This window comes from Chiloscyllium plagiosum, chromosome 12 (assembly GCF_004010195.1).
Source record: "Chiloscyllium plagiosum isolate BGI_BamShark_2017 chromosome 12, ASM401019v2, whole genome shotgun sequence".
Classification (NCBI taxonomy): domain Eukaryota; kingdom Metazoa; phylum Chordata; class Chondrichthyes; order Orectolobiformes; family Hemiscylliidae; genus Chiloscyllium; species Chiloscyllium plagiosum.
In genome coordinates, this window is record NC_057721.1 from 51605199 (window position 1) to 51633137 (window position 27939).

Sequence of the window (27939 nt, forward strand, 5' to 3'; positions counted from 1 at the left end):
CAGTGCTCCGAAAGCTAGTACTTCCAAATACAGAGGAATCTCAATTATCCGAACGAGATGGGTGGGCCCTATTTTGTTTGGATATTTGATTATATGGTTACTTGATTCAATGCCTCTCCACTGGGGCTCGGATTTTCTGAAGTTTCCTTTTTCCCTGCTCTGCTTGCTTTGCTCCATCTCTCTGTCTCAGGGTTTGTTTCTGAGCAGGCAGACATTTGTGTATAAGGGATCTGCAGCACTGCTGAAACTCCTCTGGGATTGACACAGCAAGCACTTGCTAAATCCGCTCCCCATTCAGGAGACAAGGATCCGCTCCCGCCCCATCTCCCCAGGGCAGCCGGACTGGACACCAACAGTAAGACTACTACTTCCTTTGGGGTGCAAGTCATAAAATAGTACACACACACACACAACTTTTACTGCAACGTTTTGACAGGTTCCTCCTTTGCCCTGTACAGGACAATGTTGGAGAGATTATCACATAGGACTGAGACCAGAATTGCACACAATATTCCAACAGTGGCCTAACCAATGTCCTGTACAGCTGCAGCATGACCTCCCAACTCTTATACTCAATGCTCTGAACAATAAAAGAATGAATATCAAAGGCCTTCTTCACTATCCTATCTACCTGCGATTCCACTTTCAAGGAGCTATGAACCTCCACACCAAGGTCTCTTTGTTCAGCAACACTCCCCAGGACCTTATCATTAAGTGTATAAGACCTGCACTGATTTGCCTTTCCAAAATTCAGCACCTCACATTTTTCTAAATTAAACTCTGCCTGCCACTCCTTGCCCATCTGATCACGATCCCTTTGTAATTGGAGGTAACCTTCTTTGCTGTCCAATACACCTCCAATTTTAGTCATTTGCAAACTTACTAACTATACTACTAATGTTCACGTCCAAGTCCAGCACTGGTCCTCGTGACACACCACTGGTCACAAGTCTCCAGTCTGAAAGACAACTCTCCACCACCACCCTCTTCTACCTTCAAGCCAGTCTGTATCCAAATGGTTAGTTCCCGCTGTATTCCATGTGACCTAACCTTGCTAACCAGTGTACATTCTTTTCGAACCATAGCATGGTTCAGCTGCATTTTTCTACCACCACCACCACCATTATAGGTTGTGAAGCGGTTTCTGAAATGGTGTTTAGTATTAGTTGCTTAGTATTACAAGTTGGGACAACATGACTAACTGCAGGAATTTAACTGTTGTAGTTTCTTTTTTATTTTCAAACCGGATTAAATCAAATCTATGTGAGACATGAACAAACTCTTTAGATATGGCTGTAAATTCAGAGAGGGTCATGTGCATCAGATGGTGTAGGAAAGCATGTACGTGCAGCAGGCAGTAAAGGCAGCAAATAGTCTGTTGGCCATTATAGTAAGAGGATTCAAGTACAGAAGCAGGGATGTCTTGTTGAAATTTGCTGTGCATTCGTGAGACCACACTCGGAATATTGTGTGCAGTTTTGGTCTGAGGAAGAACGTTCTTGCCACAGAGGGAGTGAAGCGAAGGGTTTACCAAATAGGTTTCCGGAATGGCAAGACTGACGCATAAGGAAAGATTAAATCAGTTAGGAATATATATACACTGGAATTCAGAAGGATGAAGTGGGATCTCACAGAAACCTATAAAATTGTAAGAGGACTGGACAGGGTAGATGCAGAAATGAAGCTTGCGGTAGTTGGGGAGTCCCAGAACCAGGCTATAGTCTAAGGATTCAGGATAAACTATTTAAGACTGAGGAGGAGAGATTTCCGCAACTGGGAGTGTGATGAGCCTGTGGAATTCGCTACCACAGAATACAGTCAAGGCAAAAACACTGGCCTTCTCCTGCATCTATTTTCCATGTTTCTAAGGAGAAGTTGGATATAGCACTTGGAGTTAAAGGGATCTAAGGATATGGAGAAAAAGCAGGAAAAGGTTGTTGAATCGGATGATCAGCAATAATTACAACAAAAAGCAGAGAAGGCTAAAAAGACTGAATGGCTGACTCCTGCTCCTAGTTTCTATGTTTCTATATCCCATGGATGAAAGAATTTGTAATGGCCAAGTATTGCTCATCTCTCACAAACTACTGAGTCTTTCATTTCAGATAGCTTCCAATGTCAGGAATCCTTGATGTGAAATCCATGATAATCTGTGGGGAAGGATAGAACAAAACCATCTAGTTTATTGAAAGGAATCCTCAAACCTTACACCTATCATAATACAGCCTCACATTATACAGTATGGAGGCTCTGCAAGGGGGTCTTTGTCTTACCTATATAAAGGAGCTCTGAGAACATGACATTGACCAATTGTACTTTGCACAGCCAAAATTTTGTCTGATTGCAGATGCTTTGTACACATGACCAGGAAGGAATTAGTGTGTGCCATGTGATATTTCTGGTTGCTTGAAGATATGGATTGTGCATTCTTGACCATGCACATCCTGCCGACTGAAGGGCTTTTCCAGCACCACTTTAATCTAGACATCCTGCCGATTAAGTCCAAATTGAAGCTAGATGGGTTGCTCCTAATAGGAAATGTAATTCCAAAGGATTTTACTCAGCTCTTAAAATAAAAACAGTAACTTACCCTACCCACTTTGCATAAGATGTCTGTTATTTTGAGCAGTTATTGTGCATTGACTTTTGATCTGACATTGCAAGGTTCCACCTTAAGTATTCTTTTCAGTGAGTTGCAGGTTCCACCCAAGATAGAAAATGGTCATTCCCCACCCTTCATGTTCCCTTGCCTGTTGCTGTCCCTGTGCCCCTCTGTCCTTACAGCCTCCCCATTTTAGTTGAGTTCTTCATATTAGCACTGACATGCTCACTTTACCCCCACAGCATTGTAAATTCACCGGCGTTTGATGGTCCTCTCGATGTAAGGGCCAGAGTAATCAAGACCTGTGAGACAGTTTATGAATGACTAATGAGCTCCTAATCATCGATATAGAATTGCCCCCATCACTGCATTCATTCCCTCACTAATCCAGTGCAATGAAATCCATCCCAACCTTAGGTGCCCCACTTTCCCCAGGACTCCATTAGCTGGCCTCTGATAAACCCCTGATCTAAATCCCCTACCCCAAGTGACTGACTGACCATCTGGACTGCAATCAGACAAACCCCTTGACTGATTGTGGCACCACTCCCTGACTTACTGTAGGCCCCCTTTACACCACTAAGGATTTGTCTCCTCAGACTTTCACAAATAGTCTATGGTTTGAAGCACAGCCAGTGTGTTTTCCACATAAAGCTACTGGCACATGTTACTGTACAGCAACATGTCCATCCCTTTGGTTGTTCAGTGCTCCCTACCACAACTTACTGCTTGTCTCACCTTGTGTTAACAAGCTATGTAAGCCAGAGAGGTTCGCAGCCTCTAATTGAACAATGAAGATATTGTGCACTAAAAAGTGAGACACACAAGTAATCGGAGAAAGATTTGAAAAGGACCCAAGGGGCAACTTTTTCACAGAGGGTGGTTTGTATGTCGAATGAACTGCCAGAGGAAGTGGTAGATGCAAGTACAGATACAACATTTAAAAGACATTTTAAAGTACATGAATAGGAAAGGTTTAAGAGAGATATGGACCAAATGCAGGGAAATAGGACGAGTTTAGTTTGGGAAACTTGGTCGGCATGGACAAGTTGGACCTAAGGGTCTAAATCTATGACTCTAAATCAGCACAGAAGGACCTTACCAAAATCTAAATACACCACATCCACTGGTTCTCATTTATCTAATCTACTGAATTCACCCTCAGAAAAACAACAGTATATCTGTTAAGCATGATTTGCCTTTCACAAACCCCACATGGCTTTGTCTAATCCTGTTAATGCTTTTATAGTAGACTCTAGAATTGCCCCACTACCAATGTTAGGTTAACTGGTCTGTAAGTCTTTTACTGCAATCCCCTGAGAAGCCCCCTCACACATCCCACTGCCTTCACCGATTCCCAATTTCAGTGATGTAGGCCTTGAGCCTTGGACACAATTTATATAATTCTGCTCCACACTGCTCCCTCACAGGTCCCACTACCTCCCTGGCTCCCAAGGTACGTGACTTAGGCCTCGGGTCTTGCCATTATTTATATAACCCTCCTCCGCGCTGCTGCTTCACCAATCTCGTTATATCTCCAACTCAAGTAAGTAATCTCCCCAACTCCTCAGCTAATCTTCCAAAATTCAATACTTCGGCCAATGAACTCTTGTTTTCTAACATGAACAGATTGCTTCACTGTGATGTTCACTGCAGGACACCCTTCCCAGATTGCCTCACTGTAATGCTGACTGCAGGACCTTCTTCCCACATGGTGATTATGAAGTATGCAGTGACACTGTTGTGAAGATAGTGATGGGTGATTGTGGGGACAGCAAGTGGAAAGCTCTCCATCTCCAGGTACATGCTCTGAATTTGCATAATCTATTTTTTTCAGGAAGGAGAGGTGAATTTGAAGTGGTGGACAAGTGAGCTGGATTAATAATGAAATGCAATTTTTTGGGGAATAATTTAGGCGGTGTTCAATACTGAGATCATGAATTTGTAACCAGAATATGGAGATGCCTGTGTTCAACTGAGGTGGACTAAGTCAGAAGGCACATGACATCAGGGTAAACCTGCTGGAACTATAACTTGGTGTTGTGTGACTTCTGAAATGAATATGGGGGTGGGGGGGCAACAATTGCAAAACATATTATTGACATTCTGATTTTTTTTCCATTCTTGTCATATTTTCTCAACTTTCTTGTGACGACGCAAGCCACAAGTGGAAAATTCTACCCCAATGTTTTCATTTCTATTATTTTCTCACATATTTACTCTACTATGGTTAACCAAAGTATGTGAGAAAATAATATATCCATATGTTGGAATAGACAAAGGATTTTCAGAGATTACAAAAGGATCTTATTATATCTATATATTTATATAGTAAAGTACCAGTTTCCAACTCTCCCTCCTGGATCCTTTCCCTGGGCAGAAGCCACTGGACAGAAGCCCAGTTTTTAAACAGCATCTCCATCAACTCTAACTGTTGTGGCTTACCTTTAAAAAGGACCTACATTTCTAACTGATATTCTAAACACGGAAATTAATTTTAATTCAAATTTTCGAAATGAAGTGATAGTCCTGTTAAGTGTGAAGCCACTTAAATCTTTTCCTCAACTATTCCTTGAATCAAATACTTTTGAATGGAATTCAGCAATGCATTCAACAAAGTTCTGCGTGGTACACTGGTTACTCAAGGTAGATCACATAGGATCCAGGGGGAGCTAGCCAATTGGATACAAATATGGCTTAAAGGTTAGAGACACACGGTGGTAGTAGACAGTTGCTTTTTGGACTGGAGACTTGTGACCAGCGGTGTGCGACAAGAATCAGTGCTGAGCCCACTGTATCTTGTCATTTATATAAATGATTTGGATGGGAATATAGGAGGAATGATTAGTACATTTGCAGATGATTCCAAAATAGGTAGCCGTGGACAGTGAAGAAGATTATCTCAGAGTACAACAGGACCCTGATCAGATGGGCCAATGAGTTGAGGAGTGGCAGATGCAGTTCAATTTAGATAAATGGGAGGTAATGCATTTTGGTAAGGTAAATCAGGGCAGGACATGTACAGTTAACGGTACGAGAAAGTGAAGACTGCAGATGCTGGAAAAGCACAGCAGGTCAGGCAGCATCTGAGAAGCAGGAGAGTCGGATGTTTCAGGCAAAAGCCCTTCATGAGGACTTCCCTGAAGGGCTTTTGCCTGAAATGTTGATTTGCCTGCTCCACGGATACTGCCTGATCTGCTGTGCTTTTCCAGCACCATACTCTTGACAGTTAATGTTAGGACCCTGGGGAGTGTTGCTGAACAAAGAGACCCAGGGGTACAGGTTCATAGCTCCTTGATAAAGGAGGCATTTGGCATGCTTGCCCTCATTGGTCACAGCACTGAGTATAGGAGTTGGAATGTCATGTTCAGGACATTGATGAAGCTACTTTTGGACTATGGAGTAAATTCTGGTCATCTTCTATAGGAAGGATGTTGTTAAACTTGAAAGGGTGCAGAAAATATTTACAAGGACATTGCTGCTACTGGAAGGTTTGAGTTGTAGGGAGAGACTGAATGGGTTGGGTTTTTTTTCCCTGTGTGTTGAAGGCTGGGGGTGATCTTACAGAGGTTTATAAAATCATACGCAGAGGGGAAGTCCAAAATTAGATGGCATAGGTCTAAGGTGAGAGGGGAAAGATTTTAAACGAACCTAAGAGGTAACTTTTTCATGCAGTGAATGGAATGAGCTGCCAGAGGAAATGGTGGCAGCGGGTACAATTCCAACATTTAAAACACATCTGAATGGGTACATGAATAGGATGGGGTTAATAAGGAAATGGGCCAAATGCTGGCAGATGGGACTAGGTTAGACTGGGATGTCTGGTCAGCACAGACAAGTTGGAACAAAGGGTCTGTTTCAGTGTTGTATATGACTCTGGATGAAAAACTGTACTGTGCACAATTTTGAAGCTAATAAATGAAGGTTAAAAGTCTGTAAAGCAGGATATTATAAAAGGCTGAAAAGAGCAAGTGGAAAGACATATTAAACCATAAATAGACTTTGCTGTTCTTGGAGTTTACAAAACTGGAGCGCAGAAGTGTAGGCTTTCTTCACAAAAGGCAAATTTTTGCAGCATACAGCAACAACCTATGAAAACCTGTGAAGTAACTCAGTCAACCAGATGCATAAGTGCCAATGGTGTAAACAATAAGTGAACATCGAGAAACAGTGCTCATATTTACCTTTTTAAGTAAGATACTTGCACAATGGACAACTATTTCAAAATGAAAACTGCGTAAGTTCCTTTCAGATACATACCCTAGGTTTTCAAAAGAAGTTTCACATGGAGAAAACAATTCTTTTCTACTCATACAAGTAGTGTTGTGTAATGGAACACAAGCAGCACCAATAAGGATTCTACTACATACAGTCTTTAATTATCTGAATAGGTTGGTGACAGAATTGCCTACTTGAACAAATAAGACATTGAGACATTGCTTTAAACATCTGTAGACACCTAAAAGGCCACCTGTTCTGCCTTGTCTCCAGATCGGATGCCTCTTTCCTCAAAAAAAAACTGAAGTATGTCTGCCTGTGCATCTTGAGAAGATGATCAACTCCCTCATCCTCTCTAAAGGACAATTAGGGATTGGCAACAAGATTAGATTAGATTAGATTACTTACAGTGTGGAAACAGGCCCTTCGGCCCAACAAGTCCACACCGACCCGCCAAAGCGCAACCCACTCAGACCCATTCCCCTACATTTACCCCTCACCTAACACTACGGGCAATTTAGCATGGCCAATTCACCTAACCTGCACATTTTTGTACTGTGGGAGGAAATCGGAGCACCCGGAGGAAACCCATGCAGACACGGGGAGAATGTGCAAACTCCACACAGTCAGTCGCCTGAGGTGGAAATTGAACCTGGGTCTCTTTTGAAAAGCAACTTCTTTTCATCCAAAAATGGCAGCAAAAGGGAAAAAAAAACAGCAAACAAATGGTTGCAGGACTCAAAAATCTATAAAATTCATTGCGGGTGGATAGAAACAAGAAAGAGAAGCAATTACTTGCTATCTGCACACTTTAAAGCAAATTCTGTTCCAAGATCAGCACTGAGCAACCCTCAACACTCAGGTTAAATTAACAGGTAGAGAAGCAGTGTAAGAGCAAGAAAAAGATTGAATTACTTTAGCACACCTTAATTAATATTAATAAGCAGAGAGGTGCTTCTTTAAATAATTAGAACAAATGGAAATAGGCAGACAATCAGCACAATAGATCTCAATCCAATTTTAAAAATTGACAATGCTCACTTATATATTTATCAATATATTTCTGATAAGTTCTATCCAAGCAGCTTTTAAATGTATATGTTTCTTTATGTGGAGTTCCCCTTCTTACACTGATAAATACAACTAAAAATACAATACCATTATAACTTCAACAAATGTTAGTGGGTCATTTGGAAACATATTTTCCACCAAATGATCCATATTAGAATAGATTATTACATGCAAATATTCTGATTTGAGGAACAGACCAACCTTTAAGTACAATTAGAGCATAGAACATTAGAGCACAGTAGAGGCCCCTTGGCTCTCGATATTGTGCCAATCTGTGAAACCAATCTAAAGCCCATCTAACGTACACTATTCCATTATCATCCATATGTTTATCCAATGACCATTTAAATGCCCTTAATGTTGCTGAGTCTACTACGGTTTCAGGCAGGGCATTCCATGCCCTTACTACTCTGAGTAAAAAACAACTACCTCTGACGTCTGTCCGATATCTATCACCCCTCAATTTAAAGCTATGTCCCCTTGTGCTAGCCATCACCATAAAGAAAAAGGCTCTCACTGTCCACCCTATCTAATCTTATCATCTTGTATGCCGCTTTTAAGTCACCTCTTAACCATCTTCTTTCTTACAAATACAGTCTCAAGTCCCTCAGCGTTTCCTCATAAGACCTTCCCTCCATACCATGCAACATCCTGGTAAATCTCCTCTGCATCCTTTAATATGGTTTCACATCTTTCCTATAATGTGGTGAACAGAACCTGTACGCAATACTCCAAGTGCGGCCGCACCAGAGTTTTTTACAGCTGCAACATGACCTCGTGGCTCCAAAACTCAATCCCTCTACCAATGAAAGCTAACACACCATATGCCTTCTTAACAACCCTATCAACCTGGGTGGCAGCTTTCAGGGATCTACGTACATGGACACTGAAATCTCTCTGCTCATCCACACTACCAAGAATCCTACCAGTAGCCCAGTACTCTGCATTCCCGTTACTCCTTCCAAAGTGAATCACCTCACACTTTTCCACATTAAACTCCATTTGCCACTTCTCAGCCCAGCTCTGCAGCTGAGTCTATGTCCCGTTGTAACTTGCAACATCCTTCCACACTGTCCACAACTCCACCAACTTTAGTATCATCTGCAAATTTACTAACCCATCCTTCTACACCTTCACGTGGGTCATTTATAAAAATGATAAACAGCAGTGGCCCCAAAACAGATCTTTGCATACACCACCAGTAACTGAACTCCAGGATGAACATTTCCAAAAAACTACCACAGTCTTCTTACAGCTAGCCAATTTCTGATCCAAAGCACTAAATCACCCTCAATCCCATGCCTCCGTATTTTCTGCAATAACCTACTGTGCAGAACCTTATCAAACCCTTTACTGAAATCCAAACACACCACATCAACTGCTTTACCCTCATCCACCAGTTTGGTCACCTTCTCAAAGAACTCAGTAAGGTTTATGAGGCACGACCTACCCTTCACAAAACCATGTTGACTATCCCTACTCAACTTATTCTTTTCTCGATGATTACAATGGTCAAGATTATTTGGATTTTCTATAAATACATACCTTGTAATCCGGATCAGTTGGATAGATTTCCCTTTTGTAATATCCCTGACAATTTGAATCTTGGCAGGTGGCTACAGGCTTAGGAGCACATTTACACATTTCGATATATTCATTTATTTTGATCTATGGGATGACAAAAGCAGAGTTGCACATTATTTTGAGCAAGCAAAAATAAAATGAGGGCTACCTGTTTAAAATTATTAATTATTTCAGAGAGTATTTGGATTAGGATATTAACTCCAGTCAAGTGGTCTGGTTAAAGCAGAAGTAGTATTACCTGAGCCACTTTCAGATGAAGCCTATCTGCTTCCTTTAACTTTTTTTTAATAATTGATTTATATAGTGTCACAAGGCTATATCCCTTGAAGATATGATTTTTTTAAAAATTCAACTGGGTGGAACTGTTAAAAGTTGTTCTGGGACAAGGCAAAATGCTTGAACACACAAGGCTACCTTTCAGGTGAAAATCAAACAACTCACTCAGGGAAGTGCAAAAAGAAAGATTTCCAGACACCGCCTAAAACTATCACAGGTCGTAATAAGACATTAATAAATGTAAAGTAATGGGATATTGATACAATGACTGGCACATACTGACCGACCGACCCAAACAACCTCTTGGAGATACACAATGGAACAGATATTTCAAAGGACGCGGTAACTGCATTTCTAGCAGCTAATTAAAGAGAAGCTGTCATCTCTATTTTCTCTCTCTCAATAAGTTGACACCAGCTCCCCACAGAAATAGCTAAAGCAAAAAGTCATCAAAGGACCAAGAGTTTTCTACAGCTGCAAGATTCATATGATCAACTACATTCACAACAAAGAAGCTAATCAACATCAGCCACACGTTAAAACTTCATGCAAAAACAGGGCTCAGTTTTGGTGCCCTTGCTGTTTGTGACTTGTCAAGGATTTGGATTCGATTGTAGATAGTTTGTGGATGATATGAAATTTGGTGGGACAGTATATTGGAGGATAGCCTTAGATTGCAGGAGGATATAATAGTATGGTCAGATGGGCTGATCAGTGGCAGAAGGAATTCAATCCAGATAAACATAAGGTGATGCACCTTGGTAGGACAAACAAGGGAAGGGAATACATGATCAATGATCCTTGGAAGTAGCGAGGATCAGAGACCTCGGTGTGCATATCTGTCAGTCCTTTAAAGTTAGCAGGACAGGGGGATAAAGTGGCTAAGAATGCATGTGGAATGCTTGGCTTTATTAGCTCAGGCATGGAATTTAACAGCAGGGAGGTAATGCTGGACTGTATAAAGTATTGGTTAGGCCACAGCCAGTGTGTTGTTTTCTGTATACTACAGGAGGAATGTGATTGTACTGGACAGACTGCAGAGGAGATTTACCAAGATGTTGCCTGGGCTGGAGAGTTTATTTTGTTACAAAAAGAGCTTGGATAAACTGAGGCTGTTTTCCTTGCAGAGGAAGGTACATGATTGAGATGTATTAAATTATAAGGGGCATAGATAGGATAGACAGGAGGAAACCTTTCTCCTTTATGAAGTGATCAATGTTCAAGAGACATAGATTTAAGGTAAGGGTAAGAAGTTTAGAGGAGATGGGAGGAAAGATCTTTTCTCCCAGCGGGTGGTGAGAATCTGAAACTCACTATCTGTGGGAGGGCAGTGGGGAGTGGTGCTGGAGACCGAAACCCTCAAAACATTTCAGAAATACCTAGATGTGCATGTGATGCCAGATCATACTAAAGGGAATCTATCCGTCCTTACCTGAACTGACCTATGTGTGACTCTAGACCCACAGCAACGTGGCTGACTTAACTGGCCTCGGGCAATAAGGAATAGGCAATAAATGCCGGCCTTAAGAGTGATGCCTATATCACATTAACTGATAAAAAAAACAACTATGAGCCAAGTGCTGGGAAATGGGATTAGAACAGTTGGGTGGTTGCTTTTGACCGGCACAAACTCATGGGTCAAAGATTCTTTTTCTGTGCTGCAGATTTCTATGTCTGTCAAAGTCGTATGTTCTTTTACTTTCCTTTGTGTTGGTCAGTACTCTCCTCTAACTTTGAAGAGAAGATGAGTATGCATGGGCTGAAGTGAGACCATATGCTTGATGTTACATTTTTCTCTCATTTAATCATTCATAAACTTGTTCTTTCTTTGACTCAAGAAAACCTTGCAACAAACCTTGCCAGCCCATGATGCTGTCATATCATAAAAAGTCTCCCCTTATCCAAAAATCAGACCATGACAAGCTGACATTAGGGACAAATAGATAACAGTAAATCAATGGTTATAGGACTCTACAAAAAATGCAAAATTCATAGGGTGTAGATGGAAAGCAGAAAAATAAAAGTTTTGGCAGTTATTTTTCAAAAAAGCCACCTGCAGGCTTTAAAGCAAATTCTGTTCGACAATTTACTATTTTTATTGTGAGCTGAAAAGAAAAAAAGTCAAATTCTATTCCATGAACAGAATTGACTTTTTTCTTTTCAGCTCACAGTAAAAATAGTTAATTGTATTTTTAACTAGAGAGGGGAATAGTTTCATACAAAAAAAATTTAAAAAACTTTTATTGTTCACACTGGGGACGGTTCACCCCTTCTCACCTGGCCAATTCACCCCTTCTTACCTAGTCATAAAACATCTATTTGATTTCAAGTTCAGCATAGACTCACATACTATGTTAAATACTACCTCAACTAATTTTACTAAAAATCCCCAATTAAAAAAAGTTGCTAGCGAGCACGGCTCTTGCACAATGAGAAGATAGGTCCTTTCCGATTGTAAATCAATTTCCCGTCACACGTTTAGGTCATTAGGAGCATGACTATAAAATAAATCAAAGTGAAATTGGTCAAGTTGCCTTTCTGCACAACTGTAACTGTTGCTCACAAGCAGTAATGATATTTATAATGCTTTGCAACACAGAAGGCAAAGTTTTGAGTGACAATTTTCAATTTGCCTCATCTCCACTACTACGAGCTATGAATCTCTGCTGAATAATAATTCTTCAAATGGTAACTTTCATTGAGTTGCCTCAAAACAAAACAAAAACCCAAAGCTCGGCGAACAGAACCACAGCAACGAGCACCCGAGCTACAAATCTTCGCACAAACTTTGAAAAACCCAAAGCGATAGAGTATTTCATGATCAGGGGATATTTTACAGCCATAAAGTTCAGGTATAATCCATTGTAGAAATCTAACAAAGAATAATGTGATAATGAAAAATAATTGGTTTACTGTTATTGATTAAGGGATAAATAGTGGGCAGGACACTGGGAATCGGAGCAGAGTGTTAATAATAATAGACTAGATGTCAGATGCCTCGATTACTGCTCCACAAATACACGTTCAAATCTTATTTCAGCAGCTGGAATTAAAAAAAAACACTAGTCCTGTTATTATTGATGATTATAAACTACTGAACTGTGATTAAAGAATCCTTCTAGTTCACTAATGCCCTTCTGAAAAGGAAGTTTATCATTATGGCAGATCTACGCTCCATCCGCATTCAGTTGGGCGGCATGGTGGCAAAGTGGTTAGCACTGCTGCCTCACAGCACCAGAGACCTGGGTTCAATTCCTGCCTCAGGTGACTGACTGTGTGGAGTTTGCACATTCTCCCCGTGTCTGCGTGGGTTTCCTCCGGGTGCTCCGGTTTCCTCCCACAGTCCAAAGATGTGCAGGTCAGGTGAATTGGCCATGCTAAATTGTCCGTAGTGTTAGGTAAGGGGTTAATGTAGGGGTCTGGGTGGGCTGCGCTTCGGCGGGTCGGTGTGGACTTGTTGGGCCGAAGGGCCTGTTTCCACACTGTAAAGTAATCTAATCTAATCTAATCTAAAAAAAGTTGTGAATGCAGGTGGACAATTAAATAACTCACCAGAGGAGCAGGCTCCTTATATATTCCCATCTTCAAGAATGGGGAAGCCTATCAACTGAAGTATCGACAACCACTTTTAGCCAGAAGTGCTGCACAGGTGATCCATCTCAGAACCTTCCTGCAGTCTCAACCATTATAGATGTCAAAGTTCAGCCAATTTAATTCATCCACACAATAACAAGAAGCAACTGATAACCCTTGATATGGACTGGACAATACCTTGTCTGCAGTACTGATGACTTACCATCAAAAACTAACCACAACCAAAATTGTTCCAGCTGTGGCTATAGCAGTTGTATCTATCCAACACAGAAAATCACCTAGGTACATCCAATGCAATTTGCCCAATTATTGTCCCAATCTACACTCAATCATCAGTAAACTGATGGATGATCTCACTGACATCACTATCTAGCAGCACTTGCAGAGCAATAACCTGCATACCAATGCTCAGTTTGAGTTCCACCAGGAATTGCTCAGCTCCAGACTTCATTACAACCTGAATCTAAACATAATTTAAAAAGTTGCACTCAAGAAGTGAGGTGAGAGTGACTACTCTTGAAATCAAATGTAGACAAGCAGGAAGCTGGGAGAACACAGCAAGCCAGGCATCATCAGGAGGTGGAGAAGTCGATATTTCAAATGTAACCTTTCTTCAGAACTGGAGGTAAATGTCATGGGACCTGCAGATAAAGGGGGAGGTAGCAGGATAGTGAGATGGGAATAGGTGGAGACAGGTAAAGGATACGACTGATTGGTCGATGGGAGGGATGAATCCGATGGGTGGCTGAGAAGAATCAAAAGGAAGGGGAAGGGCTGGGGAATTGGTGGGAGGGATGGGAAGGGAAGTTATTTGTTTCAACATGAGTTCTTCAATTTCAAATAACCTCATTTCCTATCCCATCCCATCCCTTCCATTCCTCTCAGCCACCTACTGGATTCATCCCTCCTGTCAACCAACCAGATCGTACCCTGTACCTGTCGCCATCTATCCCCACCTCACCACCCTGCCTCCCCTACCCGCTGCTCCCCTTACACTCGAGCCCAGTCCTGAAGAAGGGTTACACCTGAAACATTGACTTCTCCACCTCCTGACGCTGCCTGGCTTGCTGTGTTTTCTCAGCCTCCTGCTTGTCTATCTTGTATTCCAGCATCTGCAGTTTTTTTTGCCTCTACCCTTGACATCAAAGCAGTATTTGACACGGTGTGGCAAAACTGAGATCAATAGGAATCAAGGAGAACATTCTTCTTTGGTGAGAGTTGTGTGTCACACAAAGGTCTTTGTTACTGCTGCAGGTCGATTGTCTTAACCCCAAAACCTTGCTGCAGGTGTCCTTAGGGCAATTTCTTTAACTCAACCATATTCAAATACCTCATTGGCCTTTTCTCTAAAATAGGTCAGGTGATAATGTGAACCCATGTTTCAATATTCAGTAAACTTCATTATTGCTCAGTAACTAGAACAGTCCACGATTATATGTTGAAAAATCTGGACAACTGAAAAATTCAGGTTTGAGTTGATAACAAACAAGTCAAATTTGCCCAGCAATTACCATATCCAACAAGACAGAATCTAACCCACATATCCTCGGCATCCATCAACATTAACATCACTTAATCCTCACCATCCTGGGGGATCATCATTAACTACAAAGTAATTTTACTAGTCACAAGCTTAGATTTATGGGAAGAACCTTACCTCCTGAAGTAAACCTGCCCTTCATCTATGAAGAGGTGATGGAATGATCTGCTCTTGCCTGGATAACTACAACTCCATCAGAAAGTTGACATCTTCCAGGACAAATCAACATACTTGATCATTACCCTACTCACCAATTTAAACAGCCATCTCCTCCACAACCTGGACACCATGGCTGTGGGGTGTAGAAGATTCACTACTGAAATATGCTAAGCCTCCTTCAACTGTCCCTTCCAAACACATTACTTCTACCACCTTAAAACAAACGACTGCAGTAGCCAGAGAACACTCCCGTCTGCGTGTTCCCATCCAAGCTGCACATCATCCTAACTTGGTCTTCTACAAATGTCAAAATCCTGGAACTCTCTTCCTAATAGCACTGATGTATTGTTGAAAAAAGACTGGTCAATATTAAGTTTTTCAAGGGAGATTATGGTTCAGTTAAATGTTGATCTTGCCAGTGATGCATTCCATGAATAATTTTTGTTTTTAAAAACACTTACTGGAAAATGTTTTGGTTCAATTTCTTCTGATTTTAGCACCAAATCAGCCCATTCTATTGTTGGTGGGTTATCTTCAAGTTCTTGCTTTGAGTTTTGAAACCATTTCATAGCCTCGTCAAATCTACAAAATATGTTTTGAATCTTAGATCACCATTAACATAAGCACAGAGGGAGGAGAGAAAGCAGTAAAACCATAAATCAACACGCTATAAAGTCTACACAATTTAAGTTATGAAAATCTAAAAGGACATTGAAATTTTGAACCAAAGCCAAGGTGCTTAAGAGTTGACAAAAGGAAAAGACTTCACCCTTTTATTAAGGCCAAAAGAGACTTTGATGTAGAAGCAGGCCATTCGGCCCATTGAACCTGCTGTCATTCAACAAGATCATGGCTGATCTGTAAATCCTCCACTCTACTGCCTTATCTCCATGGTAAAAACAAGGACTGCAGATACTGGAAACCAGAGTCTAGATTAGAGTGGTGCTGGAAAAGCACAGGTCAGGCAGCATCCGAGGAGCAGGAAAAATCGACATTTCGGGCAAAAGCCCTTCATCAGGATCCTAAAACGTCGATTTTCCTGCTCATTGGATACTGCCTGACCTGCTGTGCTTTTCCAGCACCACTCTAATCTAGACTCTGCCTTATCTCCATGGCATTTCATTCAGTTACTGATTAAAATATCTCTCTCTCAGCCTCGCATCTACTTAATAATTTGGGTTTAACAGCACTGTGGGTAAAAATTCACTACCCTCAAAAAAAAGTCATTCGCATCTGACTTAAATGGAAGATTCCTTACTCAGAGATTATGCCCTCTGGTTCTAGAGTTTCCAACTGGAAAAAAAAACCTCTCTACATCCACACTACCAAGCCCTCTGAGAATCTTATTTGTTTTGCTAAGGTTCCCCTTATTCTTTGAGACTCCAGTAAGTACAATGTCAACCTATTCAACCTATCATTACGAAAATCCCTCCATACCCAGAAACAACCTAGTGTATTTTCTCTACTGTTGCCAACGCCCCTTACACAAAAATGTATATCCATGATACAGATATATGCATAAAATACATCCTTTCTCAGGATCAAAATTATTCACAGTATTCTAGGTGTGGCCTTGTATACTTCTGGCAATGTTTTGCTTTTTTTTTGTTACATTTTATACTCCATTCCCTTTGAAATAAATGCCAACAGTCCAGTTGCCTTCCCTAATATTTGCAGCACTTGGATACAGAGTTTGTGATTCATGCACGAGGACCTCCAATAATATTGAACTCATCTATTCTTCCTACCAAAGTGCACATTATCACATTTTTCCACATTACATGTAGTTGCCAGGTTTTTGCCCATTCACGCAACCAACCAACAAGCCTCTGAAGACTCTGTCTTCACTAAACCATATCGCTTTTTATGCTAATCAGCAGTCCTGTTATCTCAACCTTAACTAAAAGTTTCTACTACTTTCCCTGTGACCAATGTTAGGGTAACAAGCCTTAGTTCTGCATTTTCACTTTTCTTATTTTATAAAATAGTGTGATTACTTTTATCATCTTGCAATCTATTGGGACCATTTCAGAGTCTGTGGAATTTTGAAAGATGACCAGCATTCAGATGATTGCAATGCTTGCTTCCAAATGCAGGCAAATTCCTGTATGTGTTATTGCTTTCTTTCATAACAAACTTCAGTATCAGATTCCTTACCTATTTTGCTTGAAGTATAAGCAGCCTAACATGTGATATGCGACATACAGAAAACTTTGACATTCTGGGGTCTCCTTCGTCATTTTCCTAATTGCCATAATATGTTTTTCAGCTTCAGATAGATCCTACAGAAAGAAAATAATAATATAAAAAGGCTGCAAAGCAAATCCAACACAAAACCTTTAAGGAGTCTGGGCTAAAAATTGGATAATACTGATAAGTAGGTGCAATATAACTGGCCAACACTTGCTCTAATGGAGGTGGGTAGCAGCCAGTTTTAGTGCTGGGGTTGGGTATGGGGCGGTGGTGTACAAGATGGCGTCACAGATCAATTTTCAGATGAAATTGGTAATCATTTGTCAGTGTCTGAACCTAAGCACTTGCCAGGTGTGCCATTAATGACCTCAAGTGGATGGTCAGCATCAGTTAAAGCATCTGAAGATGACATTTACTACCCTTTGCTTTAAGCATCTCCTGCTGCTCAACGTACCACGTCTCTTTTACTCAGCCATCAGCAGTGCCTTGCACTCAGGATCTACAACTATCCACTACATATCCTTCATCCATACACTACACGTCTCCCACATTTATCTTTCAATGCTGCCAGCATTCATCTACCTCTCACTGCCTCCACATGCTTCTCACAATTTAGCTGTGGCATGTAAATCATCTAAACAGTGCAATTTAATCAGTGAAATTCTTCTCTCTCTTGCAGACAAGAAGTGGCACACAAAGGATGATGTGCAGTGCAGAACCATGGAGAATACTTGTATTGTTGAAAGGAGCTGGCTCTTCACATTCTAAGACCTGTGACTACACAGCCCACAATATCTTATGTTGCTAAGAACTTACTGGTACACAAAGAATAAAGACCAATATAGCAAAGGAAAAGGCCCTTCAACCCACCAAGCCTGTGCTGACACATGATGCGTTTCTAAACTAAAAACGTTCTGCCTCCACGTGGTTCATAACCCTCTATTCCCCCCATTCATGTTTCTGTCAAGATAAATTTTAAAAGTTGCTATTGCATCTGCTTCTACCATCTCCTCTGGCAGTGCAGTCCAGGCATTTGCCACCCTCTGTGTAAAAAGCCTGACCTCTCACCTTGTCTTTTAACTTAAACCTATGACCCCTGGTAACTGACATTTCTACCCAGGGAAAAAGACTTGGACTAATCATTACATCCATGCCTTGCACAATGTTGCAAATTTCTATCAGGTCACCTCTCAACCTCTGACGTTCAAGGAAAAACATCCAATCTCTCATAGCTCACACCCCCTAAACCAGGCAGTATTCTAGTAAACCTTTTCTGACAGGTTCCACATCATTCTGACAGGGGCGACCCAGTGACATTATCACTAGTCTGTTAATCCGGAGACCCATATAATGTTCTGGGGATGAGTTCAAATGGTGTCATGTCAGATATGGTGGAATTTGAATTCAATTTTAAAAATCTGGAACTAGCAGTTGAACGATGACCATGAAAGCATCGTCGATTGCCAGGTAAAACACATCTGGTTCACTAATGCCCTTTTGGAAAGGAAACTGCAGTCCTTATCTGCTCTGGCCTACATGTGACTCCAGACCCACAACAACATGGCCGCATCATTAATGGCCCAGAGGACAGTTAACTGTCAACCACATAGCTTGGTCACATGTATGCTTCCATGATCTTCTCAGATTTTAACTGAATTCAAATTCCACCTGTTTTGGCAGGATTTGAACCTGTGTTTCCAGAACATTATCAGGGTCTCTGGATTAGTAGTCTATTGCTAATACCATTAGACCATTGCCTCCTGGGTCAAGGACACAATCATGAAAGGTCACTTGAGCATCGACACCTCAGACAAAAAGCATGCATACACATCACATGAAGCTTCATTAAAATCCAACAATTCAAGCTTTCTCACTACACATGGCTGTCTTTCATTCAGGACCTTTTTTTAAAATCATAATTCTTCCAAACCACTTTCTTCTTATTCAAAATACAGACAATCGCAGTTCCACAGGTTCACATTTCTACCTCCAACTACTGATATAGGCAAACTATTTGCATACCTATCGTAATGTCTTTTAATGCCTTTACACTTCTGAAAGAAAAGTTCTAACACAACAAGATGTCAAGATGGGTTAGATTGGGCTTGTACTCATTGCAGCTTAGAGGAATGGGAGGAGAGCTTATGGAAACATGTATGATTATTGGGGGCTTGACAGGATTGATGCAAAGAGATTGCTTCTTCTTGAGGGAATGCCTAGGGGACCAGAGAGCATAATCTCAGAATAAGAGATTGCTCATTTAAAACAGAGATAAGGAGGTATTTTGTTCTCTCAAAATGTAATTGATCTGTGAAATGCTTTACCATGCAGGGCTAATGAGGTTTGGTCATCAAATATATTCAAGGCTGAGGTAGGTAGATTTTCAATCAATAAGGGAATTAAAGGTTATGGGGAAAAATACAGAGTGGAATTGAGGATTATCAGATCAGCCATGATCTCATTGACTAGCAGAGCAAATTTAATGGGCAGCACAGCGGCACAATGGTTAGCACTGCTGCCTTATAGCGCCAAAGACCTGGGTTCAATTCCCGCCTCAGGCGACTGTCTGTGTGGAGTTTGCACATTTTCCCCGTGTCTGCTGGGGTTTCCTCCGGGTGCTCCGGTTTCCTCCCACAGTCCAAAAATGTGCAGGTTAGGTGAATTAGCCATGCTAAATTGCCCGTAGTGTTAGGTGAAGGAGTAAATGTAGGGGAATGGGTCTGGGTGGGTTGCGCTTCGGCGGGTCGGTGTGGACTTGTTGGGCTGAAGGGCCTGCTTCCACACTAAGTAATCTAATCTAATCAAACTCAATGGGCTGAATAGCCTACTTCTGCCTCTAAAATCTATGGTGTGTCATAAAGGGTGGCATACTTGAACTCTGTGACATTTGAGAAGCAGTCTGTTTAGCTTGGCAGGATTTGTGCAGAAAATGAGATTGGATATATCCAGCCAGTTAATAAGCATCTGCTCACATTTGCACATCAAGCACCAAGATTTTAATGCAATCATCAGTAAGGATCTAACACATCAAGGCTTTTCTCTGCAGCAACTGAATCACCATCACAGATCAGTGAACTAATAAAAAGCTAATGCAGCATCTTTTCCTGCCTCAGCCAGCACAACTCTGAAGACCTACAGCTGCTACTGTTAAAGGAAGTACCATCAAGGTATTCTACCCCAGCCTCCACCAAAGCAAAAACTTTCACCTCAGTGGGTAATGTTTGTGGAGTAGACACAGGGGTCACATGCTGGTCAATATAGCACTGACATGGGTTCACAGTTAGAGGTGGGAGAAGTGGCCAAGTTCTCTAACATTTGAAGGATTAATAGGAGAATAGTCCTCTTCTGACATATCTGGGTTTTCTGACAGAGATGTAGAGGAAGTAGTGGAAGGTCTGGCAGAGTCATAGAGTCATACAGCATGAAAAGACTGTTAGGTCCAACTCATCTGTGCCAACCAGACATCCCAGGTGCCAAATAGTAGGAAGTGAAAGATGAAAAACCAAAGTTACTCTGCTGCATGACTGCAAAGTTTTTGTAAAATGCTTCCATGGAAAGAAATGCCGCTCAGTGTCCTACATTCCTGTCGTCTCATGCAATCCTCCGACAGTTTGCCATAATCTCGATGCTCACATGCACATCAAGTACAGCATTGCAAAGACTACCAATGCTCTCATACATATCTTGCATTAAACCCTCCAGGAAGTGAGAACGTACCCTAGAAGGTTGGGTTTATGAGTCAATCAGCACGGTGCAGCTCCTCCACATCTCTGAAATAACTAAAGGTCGGTGCAAACAAAGGTCGACGCATTACTTGCATGACCAAGATGTAAAACTATAAAACTCAATCCTGATGCTCTGGCCTTCAAACACAACAAAATTTACTGGTGCTAAGGGAACAAAGACTTATACAAGGCATGGCAAGCAGAACAACATAACATTTCCCATAAAATAAGTATTCTCTTGAAAGCAATAGGCACCATAATGGGCTATTACTTCTGTATATCTAGTTATTAGTTCTCAAATTTAGCCTCTATCAAGTTGTCTGGGCCTTTCAGCCACAGTTTGCCACTGCCCTGGCTTGCTCAGCATCCTCAGCACTGGTGTTCACTCCCTCAGCATCTCAGTCTGCTTCACATTCTTCCTCTCTGAGGAAACAGTCAGCTGCTCCACCTTCCTCTCCAAGTTCTTAACTTATTGGTGAACCTGGGTTTGCACTGCCCAAAAAAATCATTACTCTGGCTGGCAAGCGTTGTTGTGCCCCTCCTGAACAGAGCACACAACAGAGGCACATCTTCAGAAGTCCAATTTTCACTTCAATAGTGGTCCAAGTGAATGCATGTGCTGCATTGTGGTGCTGTTTGCCATCAGTTTAAGAGTTTTCGTAGAATCCTAAAATCCCTACAAGAATGGAATCAGGCTGTTCAGCCCATCGAATTCACACCGACCCTCCGAAAAACATCCAACCCAGACCCAACCCCCTACCTTATCCTGAAACCCTGCATTTCCTAGGGCTAGCCTACACATCCCTGGACGCTATGGGCAATTTAACATGGCCAATACACTTAACCTGCACATCTTTGGACTGTGGGAGGAAATTGGAGCACCCAAAGGAAACCCACACAGACATCGGGTTTGAATTTGAAAACTCCATATAGACAGTTGCCTGAGGATGGAATCAAATTTCAGTCTCTGGTGATGTGAGGCAGCAGTGCTAATGACTAAGCCACTGTATCATCCCGGTGTTTTACACTCGAGTCATTACTCATGTTTTCAAAGGTCACCCAGGACCCAGTCCTGGGGATGATGTGGGAGATGCAAATATTTGAAGAACTTGGGAAACATGCAGAATGTAGGTATATGGCAGGCTTCCTACATAGTGGTTGCATATAGAGGATATTGAAGTCACAATAGTTTCAAACAAATTTTAAGAGTACAAATGGAAAGAAGAAAACAAACCTGTGCTTGGCCTCTAGAACAAAGAGCCATAACAAAATAGTGTAATAGTAACAGATACTGCACTTCACTCAGCTGGTGTACCTAAGAACAAGAAACACAGAAAAACAGAATTAAGTCTCTAAAAGGACTGCTGTTCTATGAGCTTGCTCAAGAAACTAAATATTTATGTAGTACACTACCCAAGTGTTGGATACTCAACAGTTTTACAGCCAATAAAATATTTTCCAGGTATATTTACAGCTGTAATGGTGAAAACTCTGCAACCCATTTGTGCACAACAAGTTCCCATGCAATAATGGGATACTGACCAATTAATCTACGTGAGGGATAAATATTAGACTAGAAACATCCTCTGCTGTTCTTCTAATATTTCTAGGCAATCTTTACAATCCACCGCTGAACTTACCCAAGGTCTCAGTCATATCCAAGGGACAGCATTTCCGACAACATAGTACTCCCTTGGAACATGTCTATCGTATTAGCTTATATGCAAAAGATTCTGAATTGTGATATGAACCCACTGTCTTCTGGTTATGACGAAAGTGTGAAAAGACTGAGGTACAGCTATCACACTTCTCCTATTGTTAGTTTGATGGAAAGAAAGGTCACTTAAAAAGAACTAGTTTTCTCCAGTACTCCGTATCCTTGGCTAACTGCAGACTTGGTTGTTCTGCATTACCTTGCCCATGTAGCAAATATCTATGGAGGTGATATGCAAGCCTGGAAGCTATTTGATCAAAGTAGGTATTATCCTGCCTTTACACAAGGTTGACATACATTTTCAGCAAATGTGGCTGGATAATGATCAGTAGAAAGAATTTTAAAAACTTATTTTTCTTTACTCTTTGCTCCTAATTAAAATTAAAAATTCAATCTTCAGTTGAAGTATCCAACTTGCTGAGTATGAAATAAAGATGAACCCTGTTGTATTCCTGTTGTGCAGGGTTCTGGTATCCATAAGGTGCATTCACCAAATTCAGGAAATTTATTTTTCTTTTTGGCGAGGGGGTTGCTGTGTAAAGAAGCAAGGGAAAAGGGTGGGCTCTGAAACAACACACACAAGGGCTGAGATGCTGCTTGTGTTTATTAATATTCCTGTTGCAAAAATAACTGGAAGAAAGAATTTTATTAGGCTTTAAAGATTCTTACATATAAATACACACATTGCTTTAACATCATACATATGTAACCAACAATAATCACTGACAAACTTTCCAACTGACACAAACAGCCAATTACACAGAAACCAGAAACAAAATGGCCAACCTAGGATGTCAGGTGTCTGACCTCCAATCCCTCCTCCTCTGTCATTTACACAAGGGTAAGTGACAGAACCCACCTGCTCCTATAAATGCAATGAAGGACAATGTTGTCAGCTAACAGGCGGTAAAATTTTTAATATTCATGGAGGTACCTTGACTTTAACAATTATTGGGTTTTACATCAGCTGTCTGGAGGCAGAAATAATAGATTCAAGAAGGAAGAGTGTTAAAGATCAACAAATTGATTGTGCTACCTTTACAGTTCATCACTAATTGCTTTAGCTCAGGTTCTATGTTCGTGAATCATTTCAACGCTAAATTGGAAGATGAAATTTCCCTTTGCAGATTATTATTTTTGCCAACTGGAAACGGACAAGTAAAGATTAACAATGCAAGTATAAGCATGCTTCAATATTTGAAGTTCAACTAATGGATGGAAGGACAAAATCCGTTTTATAATATTAAAAGTGCAGCCTAATACAGTAGCAAAGTGAAAATATTTAAATTTTTCTCAAATCATCTATATGTTCAATCTTGATGCCTGTAACAGTTGTTCTGAGGTTTGTTTGTTTACTAAGGGGCTTTAATGACTCTCAGCTTTATTCTGACTGACTCATCAGTTCACCAGTGCTCGAGACTGTTTACAGAGCTGGTTTGAAGAGTTTTTTCGCAGAGGGTGTTTTATTGGCTACTCATCTAGCCAAAAAGTTCAAGTAGTGAGTAACTAGCAAGAGGATGAGGGAGAGGATTTAAAGCAAAGGTGATGAAGGGGTACTTAAAGCCATGAGACGGTTCAACTGTACATTAGATACCAAAACTAAGTCAAGACTTTTTGGAAATGGAAGCAGGCCTTTAGTGTGACCTGACCTTTAACCTGTCTCCATTTCTGCCTTCGGCCTGAAGCTTGGAAGGTCCCACCTTGCTGGCATTTTTTAGACACAAGAAAGTCCCACCTCCTGATCTCAAAAAATCTAGTCAGAAGTTCTAAAATTCTTAAGTTTTATTCCAGTTATGATTTTAACATGTAAACAGAAGGGTTTGGCATTTATTGTTATAGATCCTCCTCTACAGAATCTACACCAACCCTCTGAACAGCATCTCACCCATCACCAACCCTACCCTGATTCCTGTAAAGGGCTTATGCCTGAAACGTCAATTCTCCTGCTCCACGGATGCTGCCTGACCTGCTGTGCTTTTCCAGCACCACAATCTCGACTCTGATCTGCAGAATCTGCGGTCCTCATTTTCCCCTGCATTTCCCATGGCCAATCCACCTAACCTGCAAGAAGAGTCAGAGATATACAGCATGGAAAACAGACCTTGCAGTCAAACTCATCCATGCTGATCAGATATCCTAACCTAATCTTGTCCCATTTGCCAGCAATTGGACCATATCTAATCCCTTCCTATTCATATACCCATCCAGATGCCTTTTAAATGTTGCAATTGTACCAGCCTCCACCACTTCCTCTGGCAGCTCATTCCATACATGCCCAACCCTCTGCATGAAAACTTTGCTCCTTGGGTCCCCTTTATATCTTTCCCCCTCACCCTACATCTGATTAGATTACTTACAGTGTGGAAACGGGCCCTTCGGCCCAACAAGTACACACTGACCCACCGAACAGCAACCGACCCAGATCCATTCTCCTACATTTACCCCTTCACCTAACACTACAAGCAATTTAGCATGGCCAATTCACCTGGTCTGCACATTTTTGGACTGTGGGAGGAAACCAGAGCACCTGAAGGAAACCCACACAGACACGGGGAGAATGTGCAAACTCCACACAGGAATTGAACCTGGCTCTCTGGCGCTGTGAGGCAGCAGTGCTAACCACTGTACCACCGTGTCGCCTACATTTATTCCCTCTAGTTCTGGATTCTCCCACCCCAGGGAAAAGACTTTGTCGGTTTATCCTATCCATGCCCCTCATGGTTTTATAAACGTCTATAAAGGTCCCCTCTCAGCCTCCGACGTTCCAGAGAAAACAGGCACAGCCTACTCAACCTCTCCCTATAGCTCAAATTCTCCAACCCTGGCAACATCCTTGTAAACTTTTTCTGAATCATTTCAAGTTTCACAACATCTTCTGATAGGAAGGAGACCAGAATTGCACGCAATATTCCAACAGGGGTCTAACCAACGTCCTGTACAGCTGCAACATGATCTTCCAACTCCTATACTCAATGCTGTGACCAATAAAGGAAAACATACCAAATGCCTTTTTCACTATCCTATCTACCTGCAACTCTACTTACAAGGAACTATGAACTCGCACTCCAAGGTCTCTTTGTTCAGCAACACTTATACACCATTAGGTGTGGTAGTCCTGCTAAGGTTTTCTTTTCCAAAATGCAGCACCTCACATTTATCTAAATTAAATGCCATCTGCCACTCCTTGCTCATCTGATCAAGGTTCCATTGTACTCTGAGGTAACTTTCTTCACCCTCCACTACACCTCCAATTTTGGTGCCATCTGCAAATTTACTAACTATACCTCCTATGTTCACATCCAAATCATTTATATAAATGACAAAAAGTAGTGGACCCGGCACCGATCCTTGTTGCACTCCACTGGTCACAGGCCATCTTGGGACTATGGAAGGAAACTGGTGCACTCGGAGGAAACCCATGCAGATACAGGGACAATGTGCAAACTCCACACAGATAGTCGCCCAAGGGTGGAATCGAACCTGGGTCCTTGGTGCTGTGAGGCAGCAATTTATATGCCACAGTTCAAAAACAAAAATGTGCAAAGCAGTATATTTTGGGTATCAACAACCAAACTCTTTCACATTAATTTCTTATATACATCTCATTTTCGGTTTGCTGTGCAGGGCCATACAACATAAAATCCCAGCAATGTTTTTCTACTAGATTACTCACCAGATCATTAATCAGGGCAGTTGTGAGAAACATTTGGAATTGCTTAATCTTTTCATCTGTACTCATTGATTGGAGGAAACCAAGCTTCTCAATTATGTCTAATGAATTATTTCTGGATGATTCTTCAACATAGTCATTCTTCACCTAACAGGATGCATTATATCAGAATGAGTAAGTAGCACTTTCCTTTTGTTTTAAAGAATTAGGTTTAAACATTTTGACTACTAAAATAAGTTTTTCAATTTGATATGTATCATATGAATTAAAGTGGATTGCATATCAAATAATAGGACAGCATAAACAGTCTATAAACTACAAAACTGTGGGCTCTAGTGCCACGGCAGTTTGGAATTAAATAACACTTTTAAGTTAGCAATACATTTCCACTGCACATCAGAGGAACAGAATCAGAAAAAAAAAAGACACTAAAAAGTAGTAAATAATATTGGGGCGATCTGAAAGTAAGGTCAAAACAATGTATTTTTGGGAAGGTCTTTGAAGAAGAGGGAAATGACTAGGTAGAGATGAAATTCCACAAAGCACAGTCTCAAACGATGAAGGTCCAAGAATCAACTGTGGAAAAGTGGACATGCACAAAGAGTTGGAGGGATGAAAATTCTTGGGAAGGCTATAGACCTGAAGAAGGTTTCTGAGGTAGGACACATGATGCCATGAAGAAATGTAAATACACAGATGAGAATTTTAAAATGCATGCACAGGTGGACCAATTAGAAGTGATATTTGGACAGGATTGGATAAGTTAAAGCTGCGGGGGGTTGGGGGTGAGAGATTGGGTACAGAAGGCTACCCAATACAGAATTGAATTACTCAGGTCTAGAGGTGACAGAAGCTTAGTTGAGGTTTTGATACTAGACAACCTTCAGAGAAAGGTGATATGATGTAGCAACTAATAACAACTTTTGTAATAGAGAGGATGAATGGTCATCAACTCAGCAAATACAACAGGACTCTGAAAAAAAGATAAACCTTGGTGCATAGTTCCTTGAAAGTGGAGTTGCAGGTAGATAGGGTGGTGAAGGTGGCATTGGCATGTGTGCCTTCATTAGTCAGAGCATGGAGTACAGGAGTTGGGACGTCACATTGCGGCTGCATAGGACACTGGTGAGGCAACTTTTAGAATTTCTGCATACAAGTCTGGTCGCCCTTCTATAAGAAGGATGTTGTTAAACTTGAAAGAGTGCAGAAAGGATTTACAAGCTTGTTGCTGAGAATGGAGGTTTGAGCTATAGGCAGAGGCTGAATAGGCTGAGGCTTTTTCCCCTGGAGCATTGGAGGCTAAAGGGTGACCTTAGAGGTTTATAAAGTCATGGGTAGGGTCGATAGCCAAGTTCTTTTACCTAAGGTGGGGATCCAAAACTAGAAGGCATAGGTTTAAAGGTGAGAGGAGAAGAATTTTAAAAAGACCAGAGGGGTAACTTTTTCCACACAGAACTATGCACCAAGGTTTATCTTTTTGTATGGAATGAGCTGCCAGAGGAAGTGACGGAAGTGGGTACAATTACAACATTTAAAAGGTACCTGGATGGTAATGAATAGGAAGGGTTCAGAGGGATATGGGTCAAACGCTGG

At 41.2% G+C, this 27939-nt stretch overlaps 1 protein-coding gene across 4 annotated transcripts in view; it reads right to left on the reverse strand.

Annotated features, from left to right (window-relative positions):
• LOC122555254 (E3 ubiquitin-protein ligase DZIP3-like) overlaps nucleotides 1-27939 on the reverse strand; it is a 114733-nt gene that overhangs the window by 74696 nt on the left and 12098 nt on the right. For all 4 annotated transcript variants that reach the window (XM_043701056.1, XM_043701058.1, XM_043701054.1 and 1 more), the window contains exons 3-7: nucleotides 26350-26493; nucleotides 22197-22277; nucleotides 17202-17326; nucleotides 15506-15626; nucleotides 9437-9559 (exon numbers count right to left, since the gene is read on the reverse strand). In XM_043701056.1, the coding sequence (XP_043556991.1) occupies nucleotides 9437-9559; nucleotides 15506-15626; nucleotides 17202-17326; nucleotides 22197-22277; nucleotides 26350-26493 (594 nt within the window). The remainder of the gene's footprint in view (nucleotides 1-9436; nucleotides 9560-15505; nucleotides 15627-17201; nucleotides 17327-22196; nucleotides 22278-26349; nucleotides 26494-27939) is intronic.